At 37.9% G+C, this 25,854-nt stretch overlaps 2 protein-coding genes across 9 annotated transcripts in view; one reads left to right on the top strand and one right to left on the bottom strand.

Moving 5' to 3' along the window:
- TASOR (transcription activation suppressor) overlaps positions 1-1,365 on the top strand; it is a 32,007-nt gene extending 30,642 nt beyond the window's left edge. Inside the window, exons 22-23 of one of the 2 annotated variants that reach the window (XM_080625217.1) lie at positions 28-186; positions 792-1,365. In XM_080625217.1, the coding sequence (XP_080481343.1) occupies positions 28-186; positions 792-1,306 (674 nt within the window). In that variant the 3' untranslated portion in view covers positions 1,307-1,365. The other variant, XM_080625218.1, reaches the window with a different exon arrangement.
- An 800-nt stretch (positions 1,366-2,165) lies between these two features.
- Positions 2,166-25,681, bottom strand: CCDC66 (coiled-coil domain containing 66). Of its 7 annotated transcripts, none has more exons than XM_080625220.1 (19): positions 25,520-25,681; positions 24,480-24,544; positions 22,178-22,200; positions 21,058-21,478; positions 20,059-20,194; positions 19,787-19,890; positions 18,732-18,853; positions 16,797-16,928; positions 14,324-14,577; positions 13,864-13,948; positions 13,002-13,163; positions 11,484-11,631; positions 10,912-11,031; positions 9,153-9,631; positions 7,896-7,933; positions 7,336-7,622; positions 6,765-6,886; positions 3,664-3,750; positions 2,167-3,007 (listed from the first exon to the last, which is right to left on the bottom strand). In XM_080625220.1, the coding sequence occupies exons 1-18, from the start codon at positions 25,528-25,530 to the stop codon at positions 3,667-3,669; spliced, it is 2,793 nt and encodes a 930-aa protein (XP_080481346.1). In that variant the 5' UTR covers positions 25,531-25,681; the 3' UTR covers positions 2,167-3,007; positions 3,664-3,666. The 7 variants fall into 7 exon arrangements, with proteins under 7 accessions (XP_080481347.1, XP_080481346.1, XP_080481351.1 ...); XM_080625225.1 differs by having other exon boundaries at positions 22,178-22,254; XM_080625224.1 differs by having other exon boundaries at positions 22,178-23,515.
- Between the last annotated feature and the right edge of the window lie 173 nt (positions 25,682-25,854).

A 25,854-nucleotide genomic window follows, 5' to 3' on the forward strand; every position in this document is an offset into this window, starting at 1 on the left:
ATACAAAATCTTCTTTTATGTATTTAGAAAAGAATCTCAAACCACTTTCAATTTATGTTGATAATGGAATAGTGGTTGCTGCTGTCGATGACTTCATGCACAATTTTAAAAGTCTTGTTGGGTATCACAGCTCAGCCACTGAGGAGAACAGCCTTCTTCCTGCTGATGCTTACAGAGCCCAATCAGGTAATAAGGAACACACTTAAGACTTTATTTACTGAGTTAGATGGTGTGGGGTGGAGGGCCTGGGGACAGGATGTCTGTACACTTGTAATGAACACTGCCGCTGGCAAGGAAACCTCAACTCACAGCTACTCTTTTTCTAGTCTAAATGATGGGGGAAAAGCAGTGGGGCTGGAGCACCAGAGTAGATGTTACACATAGCTCCTAGCCTACCTAGCAGGGTGCTTGAGAAAGTAGACAGTGGTGTAACCTCTGTTCTCAGGAGAGGAATGGACTTGAAACTGAGCTGTTAGTAACTGTACTCCTTTAACTGACAAAATACTCACCTGCTGTAACTTTAGATGCTGGTTTGACATTAACCCCCTTGGAGCTGGAAGTTGGGATTTCCCAACACTAAGCATGAACACAGTGCGCAGAAGCTTTAGCATCAGAATAACTGGACAGTCACACAGAGGGTTACGTGTGTGTGTGTTGAGTGGCAGAAGACCAAGACATAAGTGATATTGGACTTGCAGACCTGAAGCATAACACTTTGTGAGTAGTGTATAGCTTTTCTAACAAAAGTGTGTATTCCAATAGAATAGAACTTTCTCTGTCTTCTAATCTAGAAAATGTAGAAAATGATGAAAAGGATGAGGAGGATATGTCTCTGGATTCAGGGGATGAAACAGCACAAATAGAAATCTGCAGTGATGCTCATGTGGAAACTGTGCAGGCAGAGGCCAAGGGTTCAGACTGCAGAGAAAGCAGTCTGACAGAGTTACCTCCTGCAGCACCAATTGCCCTGTCGGAAAAGACTTCTAAAATTGACTTGGAAAAGATACAGCCAATAACTCCAGTTTCTACAACATGCTCTACTGAAGGAGAAAGCCACAGTTCAGCTGAACAAGCTCCTTTCAGTAACTTCCAGGTTTACAGCAGACAGTTAAACATGTCCCACCAGTTCAGCCACTTTAATGTTCTCACTCATCAGACTTTCCTGGGAACATACCCGATCTCATCTGCAAATCAAAACCAAGAAGGGGGCAACTATTTTCTATCTGCGTACAGTCAGAGTGTGGATACAGAAAAGTCATCATCGCCTGGTGGCTGGGATGCAAGTTGTGATTCTTCCAGGTCATAATCAAACCAGAAATAAACTCCTGAGTCTCTTTTTGTAAGTTGCTGTGGACTTTTCTGTTTCTAAAATGGTGGGCTAACAATTTCTATTTTATTCTGGAACAAAATGTTTCTTGATCTCAAATGTTTTCCGTCTTATTTAAAGCCTGAGGGCCTGTACCTGTTGGAAGCATCTGAAAATTGAAATAAATATATATATTTTCTAACATTATTGTACTTTAATTATCTTCTTTGTTGGCACTTTTAAGTTTCTACATTTGTATTTGGCCTGTACCTGGGCTTCAGTTTTTTAAGGGTCTGTTTAATTGTAAAACTGAATGTTTGCCTAAAATATGTGAAACACTGAAGTTTGTTTTTTTTTTTTTACTGTAAGAGTATCCAAATCACATTTTTTTCATAAATATCAAAATTTATGTATTTATTTGACACAAATTTTGTACAATTGTTTTTATGTGACTATTAGTCAGTGTAGTTAATGACTAGAGACTGGATCTTGGCTAAATACCTCAATCAGAGTAACCAATGGTGCAGTTCCATTACAAAATAAAATAAACTCTTAATGCAGAAGGGACTTGCTAACACATTGCCTTGTTCGTGGTTTTTATATTCATTTCAAAGCCTGTGAGAAACACATCCAAACTTTATTTGAGGAATAGTGATTATCCTCATGTCTACTTTGGCTGCTCTATGCCTACTGCAGCACCATCAGAGCCATCTCACAACCTTTATCTTGCCATTGTAATTTCTGTACTGAGAGGAGAGACCTGCTTTAATGACTCTGGTAGTTCAGTTTGCATTTGAGAAACCTTCATCCTCTCCCCCTTCAGTGTAATGATTACTGGGGCCTTCCTTGGTTTTTGTTATTCTTTAAACTGGTATTGTGGTGTAAGTACAGAGTTTTATCAATTTCTTACTCTTTTTAATTTCATATCTGCTGAATTATATTTTTCCCAGTGTTTCTCTCTCAGTTGTCTTATTTCATACCTCATCTTCTGAGTCAGCTTCTGGAAAATGGCAGCTGCTGGCAGTAGATGTGGAGTCTTAAGAGGACCCTTGTTCTGACACTGACGCTTTGTGGGTACTCATCCTCTGCTCCTACAGTCACTGCTCTTGGCTTCAAGTTGGTTTGGTTGGTTGTTTTTTTCGTTTGTAATTTATTTTAGTGTGTTTATAGAGGATGTGTGGTTTAATACCAGATGACAGTGATGGAAACTACATGACTGAACTCATTAGTTGGGACAAATACTAATGGTTAAAAAAGGGTAGCTTTAAAAAAAACAAACCCCATAGACTTATCCTTAAATTTGAAGATCTTTACTTCTATTAGCAGTTGTTTGATTTGTTTAAATCAAGAACAAGCCAGTCCTAGGCTGGGGTAGCAGCTGTCACCCTCCCACCAACCATGGCAAATGCATTATCTTTTTCAAAGAAAAAACTCCCCTGTACCAATAGACCTCAATGGCTCTTGGGAAGAACTGCTGTCCACCTGCAGTGTAGAGCACAGAGTCTCACCACCTGCATGATGGGGCACACCCCTGACAGCCTCTCTTCCCTTCACTGCTGTGAGGTGCCTTCAGATTCAGGCTGTGGCTACCAACAGCGGCTGCTGCAGGGAGGATCCTCAGGCTGGAGGTTCTGTGGCATTTACCACATTAGGTCATAGAACCACTACGACAACCTCAGGCTATGCATCTTCTGCAGAGATCTGGAAGAGAGAGAAGTTCCCCCAGGTTATCCTGTGAAGACTAAAAGCAAACTCATCTGAAGTGAACAATTCTGACTTGGAAGCACTGAATACTGATCCCTGCAGATCCTGTTTATGAGAAAACTTCCTTAAACTGAATTTCACTGCCTTGGGCCCAGCCCACTGCAGTGTTAAGTGCTCTTATCCTGGTTTAATTGAGAAGGGGGAAACGCTTAGAGTCAGCACTTCTGTGGGCTTAAATCCTGGAATTACTGGAGTTACCTAAAAGGTGACTGAATAGTTAAATACAAGCTGTTTCACACAGTTAAAAATAACAAGGCAGTCTACCCAAGCCATTCAGAATACAGCTTAATGTTTTTACTTATCAAAATACATCCAGCACATTCTAAAAAAACCCCCACCATTTAACATTTTTATACTGTTTTGATGGCTTATATTAAATGGACACATCCTCAGACAGCATGAAGACCATTCTAAACAGACACACCATCATTAGTTTAATACATCTTCAATATGAAAAGCAACATGATGCTGTAATCTATCAAAATTCACATAATTGAAATGTTTTGTTAAAAAGAGATGGTTCATCATTAATTACAGTAGCAGACAAAGTGCTGTGCACTGGCATTTTAAGAATCCAGAACATTCCCAAGAACCTGTCAAAACGGTGAAATAAAGTTCTCTTCCTGAGCCATGCTGGGCATCAGAGCAGTCTCCAACTCCTTCTGCTTCTGCAAAAGGCCCTGAAATAGAGTATTAATGTGAATGTTCTGTCTTCCTCATGCAGCCCAAAGAAGTAACGTGTCACTGTTTGTTATTGTTAAAACAGTTTAATTGTGAAAGCGTAATGCTTTTTTAAATAGACAAATAAAAGCAGTACAATGTAACACATTCAGCAGAGAAGGAACCTGAGGTTCTCCTATCTTCTGCAAAAGACTTGACATGGAGCAGAAGTAGGAGCCACTCCAGTTTCCAGAGGTAACTTTTTCCACTGTATTAAATTTAACTTTCTTACTCCTCTGTGCATTGTCACAGCTGTAGCATTCCAGCCTGTTCTGGTACCAGCTTTTAGTCTTAAATTATACTCTAAACTAAAGGTTGGCATTGCCATTTGAGTTAGAACAGTGTCAGACAGTTAAGAATACACGCATTTACTTTCAAAAGGTAAAAGGTTCCTGCTTTGTTAATGTCTCTCATAAGTACTAAACCCTGACTGTAACTTCTGCAGTCCCTTTATCAATTATTATTGTTGTTATGGAGTGGTTTTGCATTTAGCTTGTTACAGCATGTTACAAAATGAAGTCATGCAGTAAAGTGCCCTAAACCAAGCCAGAGCTGAGGGGATAAAAAAGTAACACTAAGAAGGGGAACAAAGTCTTATCATGTGGTTTGCAAAGGTATTAAAAAGGGCCTAGACACAAGTAATGTGAAATGCTTCTGTAGGCACAAGTCTTTCTTTGCCTGTCCGTGGACAGCCTGGTGGTGGCTGGCACTTGGCTTAGTCACTGTAGGCTACAACCTGCTGGCAAGTGGTTTGAAAACTGAGATGCTCTGGTATGTACTGACTGTAACTGGGCATGGATTTCAGAGGCTAAAGACTGGTCAAATATGAAGACTAAAGAATGGCCAACTGTGTTGTGAATATTTGCATATTCTGAAACGATCAATCCAATATATGCATGTATATAAGAATTTTATAAACAAGATGAATATCTTCTGAAATAGAAAAGTAATCGTTGCTTTTTGCAAAGTGGAGTAACTGATGCCAAACAGGTGCCATCTGTAGGAGTGCGCGCCCAAGTTCAGCAGCTGACGAAGTCCTACGTGTATTCTGCAGCTGGTAGGACATTTAAAAAAGAACTTGACATGTTTTCAGTTAACTCTCTCCCAGAGCCAAGGCCCACTGAAAGACTAATCTTAGCTACTGTTAAGACCTGAATATACACTATGCATCAAAAATGTCCCTAACTGCCTCCTAAGTTTGCCAACATGGATATTATCACCTTCAACCTCTTTAAATATCAATAGCTTTTGCTCACCTCAGCAAGTGCAAGGATCAAACTCTGCTTTGAAGGTGGCTTCACTTAACTCTTAACCAAAATACCACTCAGAAATGAAGCCTGAATATAAAACACTGAACAGTTGCAGATATTTAACAAAAATATTACTGAGCACTGGGGAAGACCAGACCCAGTGAAACCCATTTGGAAGACATTAGAAACTGGCAACCTTTCAGTCTTCCTGGGTTGAAACTTCTCTTAGTACCTTGGAAAGAGCCATGACCATTTTTGCTTGCACAAGGAATTTATCTACTCTCATAGCACGATGTGTGTGTGGCAGAACTTGTGTCTTTCTAAAGCACACCAGGTAATTAATAGCATTAACTATTGGTATCTTTGTTGTACTTAACGGCTGTCAAATTGTCTTCTCTTTATTTTGATATTACTAGTGCTGCTAGTAACAAAGTACTTTTAGTATGGAGCCTTTCAAAAACCAGGGATGATACTGATACATGTTTAGTGTTTGTCCTGGGTTCAGCAGCAGCAGTCACTTTTTCTCCTTCTTAGTAGCTGGTGCAGTGCTGTGGTTTTGACTTTCGGCCTGGGAATAATACTGATAAAGCCGATGTTTTCAATTGCTGGTCAGAATGTTTACCCTGACCAAGGACTTTGTGAGTCTCATGCTCTGCCAGGGAGGAAGAGAAGCTGGGAGGAAGCAGGGACAGGACACCTGACCCAAACTAGCCAAAGAGGTATTCCATACCACAGCACGTCATGCCGGGGGATGTAACTGGGAGCTACCCGGAAGGGCACGTCCTCTTCTCTGTCGGGCTCTTTTCTGGCGGGCGGTATTGTATTCTCTTCCCTTGTTATTTCTCTTATCATTATTATTATTGGTGGCAGCAGTAGTGATTTGTGTTATACCTGAGTTACTGGACTGTTTTTATCTCAACCCGTGGGAGTTACAGTCTTTCGATTCTCCTCCCCATCCCTCGGGGGAGGGTGGGGGGGGGAGAGTAGAAACTGCGTGTTTCTAATTTACGGCCTGGGCTTAAACCACGACAGTGTTCTACAAGAACAAAATGCAAACCTAAAAGTGAATGTGTTTTCTTTGTCTTGCAGTCCCCTGTCAGGACATTTAGAAGCATAAAAGGAAGCTGTTCAGTGACTGCCCACACCAACAGCTTTAATCTGTCACAGGCCACATCTTGTTGCCAACAGGTAAAGTATCAAATTCACTCATGTTTTAATAATGAGATGCCTGACTTTTTTTCCTGGCATTCTGACTCCAATCAGGAAAATATGTAATTTCATGGTTACCATCTTTTGGGCTCACCCATGAAATGCAGAAGTGAAATTTCATTAACAAGAGTTCTAGTGTTTTGTTAAAACACGATTCTTTTTCCCCTTAAACTTGAAACATTCTTATTATAAGCAACCCTAATGATCAAAACCTGGAGCCTAAATAAAGCCATTCCTCTTGGCTTCAAGTTTTCTCAGATATTGCTCAGTTTCATAGCTCATCTAAGGACTAAAGAGTCCATAGTCCCTCTGGATGACACTCCAAATGTGGAAGTATTGCATGAAAAACAAAATTAGTGAGAAGGAATAAAAGCATAGAGGAGAGGGCCCAAACCTTAATCATATATGATGAAAGAATTAATTAAAGGCTAATGCTTCTAACTATGTAATAGTTTGCAACATTCATTTTGACTTTAATGTATAAATACATGTTTATCTAGTAACACTTTGCTTACCTGTCGTAATTCTGACAATCCTTTGAGAATTGCTTGTTGTCTCTCTCTAACTGCATCAGGATTTAGAAGAGGATCTCTAACATGATCAGAGCTAAGAATGTGCCTTGGCGTTTGGCAAGAATCTGAAAGTAAATGTAGATCAAATCAGTTAACAATACTCTTATTGTTTTTTTGTTTAATACTGAAGCAGTAGACTGTCACAGCTTGTGAAAATGAGGTTTTGGTTGCTCTCAGATTACAATCGCATAGATTGCTAAACCCAAATCAATACACAATACCTGAGAAATACAGCTGCACCTCATTAAAGGTAAACAGACAAAAAAGGCAAATAAAATGATAAGAAATATTGTTGCTTTTTTGATTTAACTTTTTCTGTTTTGTTTTTGTGTTCTAAATACAGAGCATCATCTATTTGCACAGGCTTTCTGCACAGTGCTGTGACACACATGGGCTACTGCAAAATTCAGTAAAAACAAATACCAAATAGTTATAAACTGCAGCACTTGGTTCTAAATCACTGTAACACTGCTTCTCTTCTACATGAATCGGTTCACAATATACATTTCAGTACCATTGAACTGTCGATACTGTGGGTCATGTGTTGCAGGTCTAGTCACTGGTGCATCTGGATCAAGACAATATACTTCATTTGTTCGAACATACGGAATAAACTGTGAAGAGGGAGGTCTTCCAGCTTCTGTAATGGGAGGAGAGGAGCTCCTCTGCTGGGGATCTGGCTTGGTATTTTTCTCTCTTCTACTACTGTTGTTATGCACCAAGAAATTAGAAACCTGTGTCTGTTTTTGTTGCACTTGGTGTAATCTGTTCTTAACTCCTGGAGCAGGTGGTGTTTCATACCTGTATGAAACAATTTTAGTTAAAAAAACCCCAAACAATACGTAAGTAACAATTTTCTCAAATAGGCAGAGACAGAGAATCCTCAGGGGACTGGACCTGTGCTCATTTACTCTGCTTTTATACCTGCAGTTTGTCCAGTCTTGTGTGTTTTTCATAATAGGCAATCAAATGCATCTAAATTACTATTTTTGATAAACAAAGCTCAGGCAGAAAACCCTGTGTATTTCATGTTAGTGTAGTTACACAAGTAAGTGATGCAGTGTATTGACATACCTTTCTTCATTCACATGATTCTTATGTAATTGTTCTTCCTAGGAGAAAACCAAGAAAGTAAATGGTAAAATAAAAAGCTCCATGGCTTGTATATTAAAAGCTTTCAGTTTTCAGGACAAGTTTGTTCTGAAACTCGAAAAGGACTGTTTGACTGGGTTCACAAGAAAGACATTTAACGAAGAGACTCGTAGTGTCTATGAACTGAATTAAACAAATGACAGGAGGATTGGCTCCAATTTTGTGTGTCTACGGCAGCATTAAGCACTATCAAAAATGCTCTATATATTTTCCAATTACCTTGCATTTGTAAGCCTGAAAGGTTCAGTCTGAGATCATGCTTATTAAAGGAAAGGTTGTGGTTCTAGATACATCAGTATCTAGAAGTGAAATCTATTTAAATGAAATCTATTAACGTATCCCTTGGTTCTTAAGGTATCAGACAATGCTTAATTGTAAAAATCTGCTTAAAATTCCTTATTTCTTGGGTACAAATTTCTTGAACATTCACCTTTCAATCATGTAAGCACAGAACTCTGACCACTAACCTCAAACCATCCAAATCAATAGATCTTTAAAGGCATCTGTGAACAGTTCTGGATCTTCACATTGTTTTTTTGAAATACATACAGCTTCTAAAATATGTGTGTGCAGGCACAGTAAACAAATGGTTAAATAGAACTGAAGTGGACAGATTTTTTCTGTTGGAAGTTGTGAGAAAGGTGCTTATGTGCACATATGTACAGAGAGTGAGCAGCGAGGGGCAGGGAGAGAGAGAAGGTAGGGATATATTCTAGAATATTTGCTTTAAATGAAAATTGTGGTGTTTTTCCCCCAGACACAAGCTATGCCAAGGTGCTTTTACTGCAAATGGGTAAGAAATTACTCCACTAAGAAGGATACATATCTAAGACAACAGAGTTACATCCTCAGTAATGCATATTCTTTGTGGAAGTAAAAATTCTCTTTATCAAGTAACTCTATCTGCACACTGCTTTCAATCAGGCTCCTTGTTTACGTAACAAATCAATGGTAATGAATAAATGGGAGAATCAACACTTTGGAAGACTGAAATAACAGTAAAAGCTATGTCAGAAAATCTGAATACATTCTTCTGATTGTGCTGAAGGAAACAACATTGTAATACCATTCTTCACACAAAGGATAGTGATAGGAAATTCTCAGCGCTTGAGTTACAGAACTGAATTCCCATTCAGGCAAAACCATATGGAACATGAGTGTTAAAGCCCACATTGTTACCTTTCTGCCTCTGTGTCCCTTAGTCCTTGTATTCATTTCTCCATGAGGTGAAGATGACCTGTCTGAATAACAGCCCTTTTTTGGGCAGAGATTCCATGGGTTGTTTCTTTCCACCAACTGAAGCAGCTCCATTTGTCGTCTTACTTTGTTTTCTTCCCTTTGTTTCTGTAGCTGTTTAGGGTATCTTTCTGATGCTGGAATGTATCTTTTCCCAGGCTTGTTTATGTTCCAGTCAGGTCTTTTGTTGTACTTTTCTGAAGGTTTAATTTGTCTTTCTTTTCTTGCATATTGTTCATACAGATCACTGTAAATGCCACCAGTCTCTTTTCCTGAATTTTTATTTTTATCTATATACTGCATTTCCTTCTGGTATTTTTTACTGTTAGAGGTTTCTTTATATTCTATGGAAATATCAGGCGATCCACAACACACAGTTCTTTCCTCAGCTGACTCAGTGTATGCTGAAGTGTTAAAGTAATCTACAAAAAATAATAAAGAAATTAGATTTTAACTCTAAGTTTAAGCTATTCAAATAATTTTTGAATTACATGATACATGACTTGTGCACGTATCTGAATCTATCATTACTGATTTTATTCAAAAATTGGTTGTTACAGTTTTATAATGTTCTTTATTCTTCTTACTGTGGAAGACAGATGGGATCAGTAGAAGCAAACTCAAGGGAGGGGAAAAAAAAAAGTAAACTGGAGAACAAAATCAAGCCAGTGTAAAGCAAAATCTACTTAAACTACATTATTTTAAAATGCAGAATTCTATTTATTTCCATCATTGTACCCAAAGGTAAAGAGCAAGCATAGCTTCTGATTAGTTATTCAGCAAGGCGATGGTTTGGTCATATTCAGAGCGCTATTGGGGATAACTGACTTTCCCAATCCTTGTCTTCTAATGGAAGTAGTTTGTTCCATTCTTATTAATAATACAGCTTTCTTTACTAAGGGGCATCCACAGAAGCATTATTTAATTTGTAAACTCCAAATTCAGAGTAAAATTTCTAGCAGCACTGTCAAACCCCAAAATACTGTTGCTTAAGCAAATAGAAATAAAACCTCCAGTTCACACATGATAAACTGATGCATTTCTAAATACAAGGCATAAAGTGACTGTAAGTTAGCACTGAATGTGCTCATTCATACCTGACCTACAACATTAAAAAATGCTGACTAAGTTCGAGCTGGGTTTTTAAGGGTGTGGTACACAATCAAGATAAAGACTGTGAAGTATTCTACCTGGATGTACCTGCAATTCTGTCAGGGTATTTAGCAAACATTGTAGAAAGCTTTTCTAAACATTTGAAGGTAAGCTGTCATTTTCTAGTGAGTCTGCTTTTTAACTCCAGAATTACTGACGATGCTTCTGCCAATATTTTCAAGGATTTATGAGGAACCCAGCCCTGCTCCATACCAAACCTGTGAACATTCACACTGAAGACTACAAATCCATGTTTAAACGCCTTAATAAATTTAGTCCCACATGGCTTGTGACCATGACTCGCTCAACACTGTATTTCAGACTGCATGATTTGACTCTGTAACTGGTAAGTAACAACTTTATAGACCTATAATTTATTTAAAGAATACAATGGTATACTGTAATATACCAATATGTCTGTGTCTGTCCAAGCATTTCCTCTAGTTTTACTCCATTCTGAATTACAGTGATTTGGCTCAGTTTCACAAATACGCTATTCTACTGTCTTTCTTGAGGTGCATTGAAGTAATTGAATTTAAAGGCTGCATACCTGTCTGTACAGCAGTGTCTTTCCGAGGAGAAGCCTGCTGATCAATGTGACTCTTAATGTCATCAGAAAAATTATGACTTTGATGTGAAATGCCATTACAATTTTCAAATTCTGTACCACCTAAAAAGAAGCAGAATTGTTCAATTTAGTCACATATGTTCCATTTAAACCATGCTATCAAGTTATCAGACTGTTGTGGTTTAGAACTCAAAGGAAGACTGAGAACTATGGTTCAGATTCTAATACTATCCCTTTTTCACTGGAAATCTAATTGACAGCACATAGGACTTGAATATTCCCTATGCACTCCTGGTAGTATCTTTGTATTTCTTCCTTAATGCAATACAGTATTTGATGCTTACTGAAATACAATGATGTTCTGCATATCAGTTAACACTGGTATTTGTTTGGAAATAAGTAAACTGAAATGAAATTTGGTCCATGAAGAAAAGGCGCAATTTCAGAGCCAAATGCAGACACAGAAGAAAACCCCAACAAAGCAAACCCACAAATGACTTGCACACAAACACCAAAGGAATGAGCAAACTGAATATGAAAAGACTTGTACTTGCCAGCACCAAGATTCTTCTGAAGTTTTGAAATGTCATGTCCCTTCTGAGCCAAGTCTTGAATGCGCTGCTCTTGTTTTAATCTCTGTGCTAATTCTTGAGCTTTCTGCATTGTCTGATAGAGCTCAGTTCTCTTAAGAGTCACAAGTTCCTTTAAAAAAAGTGGTAAAAATATGTAATCATTTATTTTGAGAATAAAATTAATAGGATTATTTACTCCCCACGTAATCTTCTTATTTTGGGTAAAGCTTTTTTTAAAGCAAAAAAAACAAAACTAGAACTAGTTGAGTGGATGCAATGTGCAACATAGGACTTTTACGACTATAAGGATATATTCAGAACCTCTGCTGTGCTAATGAAAGGTGTTCAATACTAGCATTAAAAAGCAAGCACCTAAATCCTCAAACTTGTTTGGATATTTATCTCCTTTCTAGTAACTTCATCTTCTCCCAAATTCTGCCTGATTTCAGTCACTTCTGACTTCCTAGATCATTGTGCCAAGAAGTGTAAATAATAATTTAAAACCCACCCTCCTCCTACTTGCACAGAAAGGCAGAACATCCCTAAACATGAGGGTGACGGTTTCCAGGCTTAATAGGTTCCAGGTTCAGGAGACTGGGACAAGGAAAATCTCCTATCCAAACCCCTATTGCTGTCTCATCCCTACTTCCTATTGCATTTGCAGGTGGAAAGAACAAGTGATTGCATAATGTATTTTCAGAGCTGCGCTATTGCAGAGAAAGATAGCTTTTCCAATTTTTTACCAGTTTGTTCCAGAATCTAAAGGCAGAAGCTATGTTTCCATATAAAAACTCAGAGAAATCACGGATCTGTATTTCTGCAGGTTTTAGACAAGGAGATGTGTTGGAATCACCTTGTCTTATGACATGGAATCTGCTACTGTTCCAAATATGAAGCAAACAATAATAGCTTCTACTGTGCCAAAAGGATGAATAAAGCATCAGACAAGGCTTTTAACCTTCTACTAAAGTAAGAATGTATACAAATGCAAAATCTGCACTTAGAACTTTTGGTTTCACTTTTATAGGAAAGGAGTATGTAAAGCTCAGCAATAGTTAAAGGACAAAGCTGTAGAACATAAATATATTTAATGCAGAGTTAAAGCACATCCAGTGACAAACTTCATGGTACTGAAGCATCTTAAAAGCACTGAGTTACCAACAACAATAACTGGATCACATACTCTGAGGGTTTTCTTATTTATTTAAAATTTGCATTTTTGAAATGCATGTTTCTGCATTATTTCAAATGACAATTCCATTTTTTCTAGTTATTCTCTTCCTGAAAAGACCCTTGTCTGAAAAAAAAAAAGAGACTCACCTTAAACTTGTGTGCTGTTATTAACTGAGGACATAGATTTTGATTTCAAATGTCTAAATTTCTGACAGTTTTAATCTTCAAAACAATTAGATGACAATTTGGAAGGTGAAGAACAAGAAGCATTTTCCTCAAACCCCAATATTATTAGACTGCCTGCACTAAAGAAAAAGCAAAGCCCACCTCCTTTTGTTTTTGTTTCAGCATATCTTCTTCAAACTGTTTCTGCATTTGTTCTTTTTCTCGTGCTAAGCGCAGTTCATCCTCTTGTTCTTCCCATTTTCTCTGCTCTTCCTCCAGTTGTTTCTTCTTCCGGTTTTCTTCTACCTGAGCCATTATTGTTTTCTAGTAGCATCAGGGGAAAAAAAAAGAAAATTAAAGGATGTAATATTAAGGCATCAAAAGCTATTAAAAAAATCAAGACCATTTATTTCAAACACTTTTTGTTTCTTTTAATTTCTCATAAGGCAGGTAGATGCCCTCTTCCTTTTTATGTTTTAAAAAATGCTTTTATTTTTCTTGTAGAGAAATGATGGTCTAATTTTTACCTTAGGTACTATAAGTAATATTTTGATCTAGCAGAGTAACAGTTTGACCATTACATTTATACTAAGACTTCTTTAGACTGAGCCATCATCATGCCGATACACATTCAGCTGGAGTGCCACAGATGTAATGTGAATGACTGTAGATAAAAATTTAAAGATTCATGGAGTGGGTACTGGTAAACATCAGTTCTCCTGATGACAGTGGAGACTGAAGAAAAACGCACACAAACCTACTAGACCTCTAAAGACTGCATGGCACCTTTTTTGAGGCAAGAATTCAGTTACAGAAATGCCATAATCTCTGTACAAATATTAAAAGCAACCAGCAGAGTCTAACTGTATGTATTACCATGAAACAACTGTAAATATGTAATCTGAAGTGTAAGAGTGCTTCACTGGGTTTTGGTATTAAATCTCATGCTTTATTCATGAGACAACACTATCTTTCATCCTTTCTTCTCATTAAAATAGTGTTAGACTTGAAAACAAAAGTTTACCTGATGTTCTAACTGCTTCTGCCGCCGCCTGTCTCTCTCTTCAATCTGAGCAGGGTCCAGGAGAGCTGTCATTGAACGGAGGAAACTATGAACAAATAAACATGTAAATGTTTTTAGTCATCAGAAAATAAGTGTAAAGACTTTCTTAATTAGAACCAGTTAGTTTTCAAGTAACATTTTCATATTGAAGTTATCCCATTATGTTAATTCACATTTATGAGATTCATTTTACTAAAGAAAAAAGTACAGTTATTTGCAGTAAATTTCATTACTGAACTATGGAAATACTTGTGTTTTCCAAAAGTGAAATATCAGGTATTTCTGAAAAAACCAAAAGCCAGATGAGTAAGATCCAAATATCAGATTTAAAGAATTTAATTAATTTTCCTTTTCAAATTTCTGAGGAGGAATCAGAAATGTTCTGGCTGGGAGGATGATTATCCTGACAAAGCTCACTCACCTGGCTTTCTGACTGTGTTCCAAGGCACTGCTTTTAGCAGCTTTTTCTGCATTTCCCGCCTTTAAAGGCATGAGACTGTCTGAAGCTGCAGATGAAAAAGGGTGAATAACAGCAGTCAGCTCCCTAGGATCCGGTGACAGGCAAAGACTTTCAGGCTGCTTTTTGTACATTCCATTTAAGAGGTGTTTTGCACTAGCATTAAGGTGGTCCTTTAAAGAATCAAAATGCACTGCCCATCTGTCATGCTCTTCAGCCTAAATACCAAGCAACAAAGAAACAGAAAAGTGCTCAATTACACTGTTTCTATAAAGTATGGTAACAAAACAGACAATGCACCTTTTGTAGGACAGGAACATTTGGAAAGCTCTTTTATGGAGCTACAATACAGACTGTAGTTAATTCCCTAAATGAGAAAACAGAAGTGTCTTTGTTGCTCTAAATGCAAGTCAGATGAGAAGATACACTGCTGATCCCTATACTTGGACAGCAAAACCATATTGCTACTGTATTTTCAGGGAAATTTTTTTTTTTTTATAAAAAAGTTAACACAGATTCAGGTTTTTTTGGTACTGTTGTATTTTGGTTGGGTTTTTTTTTCTTTTTTTTCCAATTTATATTATTATTCCATTCCACAATTTTTCTAATAGTACTGGGAACTGCTTGATTGAGAGATCAGTTCCCTTTCCACCCTGCCATGCTCTCCTCCTGTTGTGTGCATACTCTCTAGCAACATGAGCAAGCAGCATCTCTTACACTGTCCTACATTTATCCCTCCATTTTAATTCTGGACAGTAGCAGAATTAATGTGCTTTGGGCAGAGATATTAATCTCCAACTTCCTATTTTTAGATAGACAGGCCTGTTATAAAATATGCCTTCTTTCAAAATCTCTCCCATCTGCAGCAGCCACCACTGTACCCTAGTACTGTATCTAAAACTTCTGTAGAGGTGACATACTGGGTTCAAGTCTCTCTTCAGCATCCAGACTTATTTTTTGGCTCAGTGTTGGCCATTGGAACATTCCAATATATCAGTAGTAAAAGATTTTTACCTAAGGGCCTTTGTTTTTGCTATAGGTACTGTTTTCTCTTGACTAAGAGAACATTTTCCCTGGAGGGACTGGAGAATGGCTGCCTCAGAACTTGTATTCTGCAGGTTAAAAAATAACATAGCCTGATACAAGAAACTTTCTGTGAGGCCTTAAACAAAAATTTCCTTGTGTAAGAAAAGTTTCACACCTATTTAAAAAATCCATTCCACAATTCAGGAAATGCAGAGACTTGTGTTGTGTGTAGGTATGTAACCTGCCTTGGCAACAAGGGGTTTTTTTGGAAGGTGGGTAGGAAAGCTCTCTTCTAGTATTACTAAGTATGGAATTAATGAAGAATTTCTCTAGGAATTGTCTAACTATACACAATTTACTCTCATGTTTTATTTGAGAGTTAAAAATGTAGCCTTTTAATTCAGAAGGCCACAGGCTATGAACATTCATATCAAATTTTGGTAACCAAGATTCCTGTTCACTAATAATACAGGATATCTCACGAGGCGAATATATCTCCTGCATGGTGAAAGATATAATCCTGGGTTAAAGCTGCGTACAGTAATTTGGAAATCCATATTCTAGCACTAGTAAAATCTCGCTGCATGTTTCTTCACTTCAAAAGACAAAGTCTTTGGCAGATTGTGTCAGTATCAGCCTGTGTAAGAAAGCATTCAACTTATGTTATGAAGAAGTAAGAACATATAAAGGAAAAAAGTCAGCTTCTATATGAAAAACCTCCAGGGCTAAAAGCTAAACTGACCAAATTGGCCAACAGTGATAATATTAAAAGTCTCTTCAGGTATTCTACCTGCAAATTAATTATATTTGCCACTGTTTCCTTCTAAATCCAGCATAAGAGACTTACATTCAACTGCCTGGAAAAATCAAAGGGTTAAAAAGGTAAGGCTATTTTCTTCAATACTTTTTGGAGAAGCATTTAAAAAGGTTTTGTATGAGTGTATGTGTATTAGAATACTATTTCTAGAAACAGGATCTGAACACCACTGTGACACACTGCAGTTGTCTGTAACTTGCCTTCTCTTTTCTTATCTCCCTCTGTAATCTACATAAAATTTCCTATTAAAAAGTGTGTGGCCGTTGTCTCTACAGTGCCTTCCAAATCCCAGTTCTTTTGCTTAATGGTGGGAAAGAAAAAAAAATACAGCAGTATCATTGCCTTCATCTCTGCAGCAAGCACTGTGATACATCACGTGAGACACATGTAGTCTGTTCTCTGCCACTGCAATACCGGAACAATACCGGAATGTTTGATTAGACTGTCCTATGAAGCTATAGTGAAAACCTGGACATGCTGCAGGTAATCACATCTTTGTTGCTACTCCGTTAAGTCTAAAATGTCGTATTTTATTTCTTACAACAAAATGTGGAGAAAAACTTATTCAAAAAAATCCCTCTAAATCACAGATACCTTTGATAAATCAAGTTTTTCTTCTGTGTTTTGTAGCTTAGCTTCTTCCTTCTGTTTGTCCAACTCTTCAAGCCACTTCTTCTGTTGCTCATGCTTCAAAGCACTAAAAGGTTGTTCCTGTGGCACAGCTTCCTGAAATAAGTGCTAGTTAGTCTCTTCCTTGTACAAAAAATTCAGTAACTTCTCTAGTCACATAATAATGACTTGGCAGAAATCTTTGCCCTCAGTTGCTAGGCATAACTGGGCTGTTCTCTTGCACAAAAAAAAAGGAAATGAGTGGAAATTTGTAACTGTAGCAACTGTCTGACTGCTCCATAAAAATGTTTCAGTTGTTAGGAAGATGCTAAATAAGCCAATCTTCGGTCCATCAGCCTCTCACTCCAAAAACACCCCTTACTTCTATGTATCATGAATAAAAATCCCTTCCTTCTTCCTGTGGTTCACTGCTCAGTCTGTGTTACAGGTAGATTCACCACCATGATCTAATCAGTAGTAATCTGTCATAAGGAAATTCTAGATACCATCTTCACACTTTTCTGCTTATTAGTGGATATCTCTATTATTTAACAAACTCAATTAGCACTGAGAATTTTCAATGCTCTCTAACAAAAAACACTCTTCAATCAGTGACTACTAGCAATAATGCAAAAACTACTTCTTGAACCTTTTGCCATCGGTATATTTTAGGTCTTCTATTTCTGATAGGTTCCCACTTCTCTTATTTCTTTAATGCATACTTAAAAGCTAGTTAACACCTAATCTCACACCTCTAGTACTGTTCCTCACATCAGCCTTGAAAATGCAAAGTCTTCAAAGCATCAATATTTTGATAAACATTCATTCAGACACAATTCTTTAGACAGAGCAAAAAGGTCTACTGAATTCTGGTTTCTACTGAAGAATTCACATCTATTGAAGAGACACATCTGTTGTCAATAAGTAAAAAGACACCTGCATGCAATTTAAAATCTTGCTCTGAAAACAAATGCTGTGCAACTGACAGCTGGTAAGTCAAAAGAACCATGATCACAAGACTGCCCAGCTGGAGCAAGTGAAATATTCAGTGGAACTTTAGTAGTATGGACAGAATTTTCTTCAGTGGTAAAAACTGAGTCAGCTGGAAAAATTGTTTGCAAATGAAGGGACTAGTTTAAGACTTACTCAGCTCACCTGTTTTGTTTGCATTAAATAGCCTTTAACATATAATAAACAAGTAAATTATACTTCTAGAAGTTAATATTCGTTAAAACTTCAGCCAAAACTTGTAACTCATACCCATCTCGTATCCAGTATTTCTTAATAACGTAGACTGAAACCAATTCTTATGGGGCAGAGCAGTAACTTTTATTGGAATGCCGAGTATGCCACAAAAGCAAAGCAATTTGCTTCTGCTATAAAAACTGACAGCAGGTACAATCCTAACTTCTGTTTAATGGCAATCAATTTCACTGGAGAAGTCTCATCTGAGTACAATATATTTATCTGACACAGCATTTTCAGACTGACAGCTGACTTTTTAAAAGGCAAGTTAGACTAGAAGTCAAAATGCTATGCTCATTATTATTTAAGCAACCAAATATATGTGAGAGCTCATGAACAACATAAATAAACACATAGCCAGGAATTACCTTTGATACTGTTCCTAAAAACAAAACTAGAAAGTATTTATACCATTCAGTTAGGAATCAACCTAGAAGGGCACGAATAGATTTGTTCATGCTACAAATATCTTACTTTGTGAAGTTACAAGCTGGAGAAATGTGAAACAGGGAGTTGTAGGAATCCATGACATGGAAGAGTTTAAAGTGACCACTGAGACTGGATTCTACTGGATTCATACAGAAAAGAAAATCTTGTATGAATTAGAAGTTAAGTTGGCCTGGAACAGTGCTGTGTGGAAACTATGTGCTCTTTTGTGTTTATTGATAGCCTTACCATATCTGGGTCAGCTGGTTCCACTTTCTCTTTATGGATTTTATTATTGCCAGGTTTTTCCCAGAAATTACCCACTTCTTCCAAACCTTCTTTCAGTTTCTTCTTCAGTGCTACCTGTTCATCTTCAAAAAACCAAACTTTGGTTAAGAATTCCTAATACACACATTAACAGTTTAAAAAACAAAACAAAAAGCAGTGCATGTCTGTATTTTGACTGTAAAATGGAATGAACAGAGGAGTAATAGCCTACATATGACTTTGCATCTGAGTCTCTGCCCAGAGATACAGAGATAACTGGGGAATCTCTCTGGGAAGACTACAATACACTGAAGGCTTAATTTCCAAGTGAAAGAGGGAAAACTAACTAATAACCACATATGTAAATTCTCTCAATTTCATTGTACTAGTCTTGGACTAGTTTAATATTATTAAAACCAATGGAACTATACATGAAAGCTACTGACAATGCAGAATCAAACCCTGAAATGAGATGGTCTACACTCCAGCTGAATTCAAAACACAACACTCCTGCATGTGAATCATGAACACCTGAATTTGTCAGACAGAATTTACTACTGTGTTCCATGTTTTTCTTTTTCTACAGAGATTCCCCATGGTTGGTGATGAGGCAGGACTAGAAATTGTTTCACGCTCAAACTGCAATTTGATATATTCAGTCATGCTTGTAGAATTAGGGTGATGCTTTTCCCACTAAAAAACAAATGAATTTGTTAAGAATAATGGCTATCAACTACTGGCTGAATATAACAAAATCAGTGGCAAGTAACTCCTAAAATAGTAAGCATAATGGAATATATTATTTGTGATAATAGCTATTTGGTTAAGAAACATTTCTGCAAGAATTTATAGATAATATTTGCATAACATTATGAAATTCAAGAAACTTAATCTGTCTTGGAGACTAATAAAACTGTGTGCTTTCCAATTTGTAGCAACTGCACTGATGTAAGTAAATTTGAAAGAGCATAAGAAACACAAGTTTCCTGCCATCCCGAATGTAATAAATTGACCAGAAATATATTCTGTGTAAGTACCTAATTCCTTCTTCCATTGGGTCTTCCTAAATTCTAACAAGGCTTTCTCCCTTTCTCTTTCACCCAATGTAGTAAACATGTCAGCAGGTTTCCATGAATCCTTTCTAGAGAAAAGGAGAGGAAAAAAAGTAATTTTACCTCAAAAGCGAATCTGTTGATTTTAAAGGTAACTTTTAAATTAGTATTTATAAAGATTCTTACTGTGATTAAGAACTACAACTCCACTCTATCAAAGACATATGTTTTGTAATCAGTAATGCATATCTACATACGTAACTTTCTGTCCTGGCTGTGGATCTGCTTCTTGTTTCCTGCTTGAATCAGATCTGGCTTCATCTGGAACAGATGAAACCTCACAAGCTTTTTGGAGTAATGTTACAATATTTTCCTCTGATGCCTCAGTAGTAGCTGTGGTAGAATATTAATATATTAAAAAATATATATAAATATGACCATTGACCTTTCTTCAACATTGAGTAAATACTTCAAAAACAGGAGAAATTTGCAATTTCTCCACTATTTAACACAACTATTGTAACGTTAAGGCACATTAAGTTCCAACTTCACAGAGTATTTTTAGAATGCTAGACTTACAGTAACTTACTCTTGGCTAAGAGCTCAGCCTTTGGAACTTTACTTAATTGCAGTGTGTCTTATGGCAAAAAACTGACCACCTCCATTGGTCCACAAACAGGAAGATATGCAATAGTTCTTATGCTTCTAAGTAGAGGAATGGGAAAAGAAACCTACAACTATTCAACAGTTAGGCAAAAAGATAAATGTTTGGGCCAGAGGACAAAGGCACTACTGCTCTTGAGACACACAGCTAGACCTGAACTCTTCGCAAAACTAGGAAGGCCTATCTTTTTGAGGTACTGGGTTGTTTGGGGGGTATTTTTCATTCTGGTTTGTGTTGTTTTCCCAGACTCCTAATGGTAATGGTACAGTGCAGTTCTACTATGTTCTTTTTTCCCCAATGTAAAACGGTTCCTTTTTTGCATGAAATATTGACAGAACTGCTTGCAGTTTTGCTCTTCAATAAAATATATAATCAAGCAATCCTTAGTTTTTATTGTTAAAATTATCAAATGCATGGTTCCTAACAGTAACAGGCAATTTCACATCGATAATAGCAAACAATATTTTGTCTGAGATTAAACATAAAAGTAACATCTCCGCAGCCTAGAAATAAACTTAGATGATGAACTCTAAGTTAACCTTTCATATTTTGCTCTGTTTCCATGAAACTAGCTTAAGTATCGGTATCTTACCCATTTCCTCTTGCTTCTCATTATTAGTCTCAGAGCTGCTTCCAGTTCCTTCTTTTACAGTCATCAAAATCTGCTGAAGCTGTTCTTGTGTTAAACACACCAAACTGCTTAGGTCTTCAGTTGATACACATGGGTTTTGAGGTTTCTGTTTACTTTTTTTAAGAACATTAGGATTCTCTGAATCAGGGTATCTGTTTGTGCTACCTCTTTGGAAAATCAAAGAGTGGTCTTCAGTTGTGGCTTCATTTGAGGAGCATTTAGTGACTTGCAGTTTTTCACCTTTTGTTATTGATAATCTTGATTCAGTCCTTGGTTTTGTTAAGTTTTCCTGCTTGATACAAGCATTTTGCGTTGACCTCAGAACATGCGCAGTGTGCCTCATTCTCAATGCCTGTTTAGACGCTCTGCCTTTGTTACCCATCTGTTAAAGCAATAAGATTTGGTCATAAATTAAATAAGGAAATATAGTTGAAAAAATTGCATGGGTAACAAAAACAAACAAGATTGAAGCAACAGGTCAAGTGTCATTTTTCTTCTCTGTTACATTAATAGAAACTAACTCAGTATAAATTATTGAAGTATCTTCATGGGTACGACGAATACCTTGGAGGAGAATACAACACCTAAATGTGAATATTTAAAATTGACAGTATGATAAATACCTTTATGTAGCAGAACATTCAGAAGAATTAACAGACATTAATTTTCCTTTTCTTTGGTGTTTTTGATGCCTGGCTCCAAACAGGTATATGTTTCCACCATTCAGCCAGTATTATTTCAATGTCAATTCTTCTATTCTGTATTAAAGTTTTATCCTTTTCAAGGTCCTTGATCTACAGTTGTAATTATCTCCTGTGTATTGAGACCTTTTTCTGCTTGCATTCTTTGCCCAACCCATTCCAGTCATACAACTTTTAATTAATCCTTTCTAACAGCTATTAAGAACCTGAGAAGTCACAGAGTATCAGGTTGGAAGGGACCCATAAGTACATATTTATCTTTCACAAATATCACTGATCACAAGCATTTTGACAGTTCAAATATGTTCTCTAATTTCTGTATTAACAAATTAACTAGTTAATTTGTATGCTTTAAGCAAAGAAGTAATTTTTCCACTTACCTTCACAGCAGGCTTTGATTTGTCTTTTGGGAAACAAGCACAAACATATGAAAGAAGTCGTTAAAAACAACTTCCTCCTGAAAAAAAATCTTGAGAAATTAGTAAACCGTTATATTCATCTGATTTTGGTAAGGTGGGGAGAGCCGCGGGGAAGTACTTTCCCTGTAATATCTGCCTCAATTTTATCATTTTACTTTTTTTCCAGAATACACACTTCAAAAGTATGTTGGGAAAAAAACCCATATATTCCAGTAACTGTTTTCAGTTTTATAGGGATCTAATAAAATTATTGTGTCAGTCTGATCTTCCCCTGCTATTCATTGTTTCTCAGACACTCTGTGGTAATGGCTTATTTTTTAACTGGATTTTTCAGTTTGCTTTCTCCTCACGCCCTTCCAGGATAGTCCTTGCATCCAACCCCATTTTATTATATGATAGTTACCTGTCTCGACCACTGAAAGCCTAAAGAAAAATACTTGCATAATCACACTATCCATTATTGTTCCCCTTACCTATGCCCTGAAATACTTCTCAGTCTTTTAACCCAAATCTTTCAGATGCATAGATGTGTAGTGGTCTCAAAAATAATATTAAGTACTATGTTTGATATACTTGTTAATAAAGATCATAATATTGACTCATAGATGGAAATTATGCATATAGAATCATAGAATAGTTAGAGTTGGAAATGACCTTAAGATGATCTAGTTCCAATCCCTCTGCCACAGGCAGGGACACCTCGCATACTGCAAATGGAAAAGGGTGACAAAATAGCAGCTGTGATATGTTAGTGGAACACATCTGTTGGAAACAAGGCTTCTTCAGCTGCACTATGCAGTTATTGCTCTGGCAGTGGTTGTTGCATATTTTGCAGTGGTAGCACCTATACCTTTTTTTTTTTGTGCATCATCAGTTAAAGGCAAAGTGGAAAACACTAACTTCTTAAAGCCTGCAGAGCCACACTATTGTTTCCAACCTAGATAAACATTTTAAAACTTAAAACAACTGAATTGTCTTGCAGAGACAGTCATTAAATCCTGAACCATCTCGGTTATGTTTCAGTAGCAAAAGAGTTCTGTGGCCATGTTTATCACTGGGTTCTGAAGCATTCATCCCTCACTGGAGTAGGCAAAAGTCACTTTTTGCTTCTTTCTGGCTATTCAGAATCTAAATAGTGGTATTCTATGTGCTAAGCAAACCTAACTTCTCCGTGGAAAGAAGAAAGAAACATAAATAGGGTCTTTGCCATCACTGGGGGGGATGCATAATGTGACTCCAAAGTGCTGCTTGAGGGTTATTTTCTTGGGTTTTTTGTTTGGTGGTTGTTGGTTTTATTCCCTGTGTAACAGAGAAACAACGACTATGAGCAATAGTTGACAGTGCAGAAAAAAGAAGAAATTCAAAAGTAATGCGATGCAATTGTTTTATTTAATTCAAGGAAATGGTATAAACATGTTAAGCTTGTTTAAGGATAGTTCAAAGTCAGAGGTAATGCTTTATCTTAAGAGCCCTATCTAGCCAGTGATGCTGAAGATCATTTGTAGCATTGCCCTTTGAGATGTTGCAAGGTTCCCAATACACTGGTATTCCTAAGTGACTTAGAATATCCCACAATGCCTCATTAGACACCTGAATGGTAAATGCAGAAAATGAAATATAATTTAGGGGGCACTAAACAGAATATTTCTGTATCCTGACTGCTATATAGAACAGTCAGGGAAAGTGGACTTGTGCTTGTATAGAAACATACATCTGACAAATCACAAAAATAGAATTTATTAATGCTTTATTATGAGCATATACTGGAAAAGTCTATTCCAGGTGGTAGTAATGAGAGCTAGCCTAAATAAACCGCTTACTGGAAACTATAAACATCAACTGCCAAATAGCAAAGCTGCTTTAAAGTCAGAAATGTGACTAATGATATAATTCTGTGTAAACGAAGCAGCGTTCTTAGGCCTCTTTTTCCTTGGTAAGTAAGATGCTATACTTACAGAAATTATCAAGTTATGCCAGTCAATATATAAAAGTATTTAACTGTTTATGAATGGAGAGACAAGCTGTAAAGAGTCAAGACTATCTGCCAGCTGTTCACCACTGGAAAGAGTATACAGAAGGTCATTCTCAACCTACTGTTCAGTATCAAGCTGGTGAGCAAGAGGCCTTGTAATTGACAATGCAAATATATTCTTCCTAATCTGAAAAATATTTAAATAAAGCTGTGCTTCACGTTGCTTGGATCTCAGATTTAATTTCAAGAAGCTTTAAAGATTACTTGAGATAAATGATTTTAAAAAAATACCATAAGCAGCTAAAATTAGCCTAGGCTTTCCATCCAGCACTTCAATTTCAAGCTTCAGTCCATCACTGCAAAATAAGAGAGAAGGGAATCTGAAATATTAAGTAATCTGATAATGGTAAGATTTTTACATGAGTAACAAGGGCAACTGTACATAATTATAACACTGTATTTACTGTTGGTCTAGATGGTCTTTCATACTCCCCAAGCTTCCTATGTTCGTGAGAAGTTACTTAATATGAAGAAATCATCAGCTTTTGAAGAGGGTATATTTTTATTACTGATATTAGAAAATTTGGATTTGCATGTTGCAAAGTAAATCTTCACGCTGAAGGTGCCACTCTGTATTTTTATACACAGCAATATGCCGGCCTCAAAAATTTAATAATCCTACAATATCAACTGTCAGGTACAATTAAAATCATAGATGCTAAAAATGCTAAAGACGTCTCTCTGGATGTCAGTGCTTATCACAGAGGGGCTGTATTCTGCAAACAGTCTTTAGCTGTGCTGCTATGCACAGCTCGCACGCAACCTTCTTAACTAGCAGGACAGCACAGAGGTGCCTGAAGCTGTAACTCCAGGCGGTCAACTCGCACCCGGCAGCCAAGCCGAGTCCAGCACCATCTCCTCTGCAGAAGCCGTGCGGCTGCGGGGCAGATCGCGGGAAGAGGCCTGGTTCTGGCGCGGCCACCTGTAAGCCGGCACGGGGCCGCGTCCCCAGCCGGGGGTCCCTGGCTGGAGAGGGTGCTACCTGCTCGCCCTGCCGGGGCACGGCGCTTCGAGCATCTCATTCCCCCGAAGCACTTTGCAGACCCCTTCCCAAGGCCCTCCCACCCCCCCGCCTTTGTCACGGAGATCGCTCCCCTCACCAACGCCTCAGCCGTAGCGCGGGTGGACCGCGGGGCTCCCGTCAGAGCCGGGCAGGGGAAGGCCGTACAGGGTCCTGGACCATGAGGGTCCGAGGTCGTCCCTCTCCGGCCACGGTAATGGCTCCTGCTGCCAGGCCCGCGAGTCCTCCCCTCCCTGCCCAGCCGTCTTACCCCAGGTTCATGGCTCTGCCTGCCAGCGGAGGCTGAGGGGCCACGCGCGACCGTCACGCACCGCCCTCTCTCCCCTGTGTACTGCGGTTGCCAGCCCCCGAGCAAGGAACCTGGAGCCGATAGGCTTCCCGCGGAGCGGCAACCTCGCCAATGGACTCCTCGTACACTGTGGGGGCCGCCGCAGCGAGGCCTTGTGGGAGGTGGAGTCCCGCAACCGGGAGACTCCGCGCAAGTCCCGCTGTAGTGTGCGACAGTCCCAGGGGCTCTTCCAGCTGTACAAGGACGAACGGGACCGTGGGAAGGGGCGGGGGGAATGGTGGAGCGGTGGGGGACAT

This window comes from Psittacula echo (genome assembly GCF_963264785.1).
Source record: "Psittacula echo genome assembly, chromosome: 9".
Taxonomy (NCBI): domain Eukaryota; kingdom Metazoa; phylum Chordata; class Aves; order Psittaciformes; family Psittacidae; genus Psittacula; species Psittacula echo.

Excerpts from the sequence above, each read along its gene's own strand:
- CCDC66 (XM_080625220.1), bottom strand. Across the intron at positions 14,578-16,796 it reads AAAAACTTGATTTATCAAAG|GCTGAAGAGCATGACAGATG; the intron begins GTATCTGTGATT and ends CTTGGTATTTAG. Across the intron at positions 7,623-7,895 it reads AATCATGTGAATGAAGAAAG|GTATGAAACACCACCTGCTC; the intron begins GTATGTCAATAC and ends TGTTTCATACAG.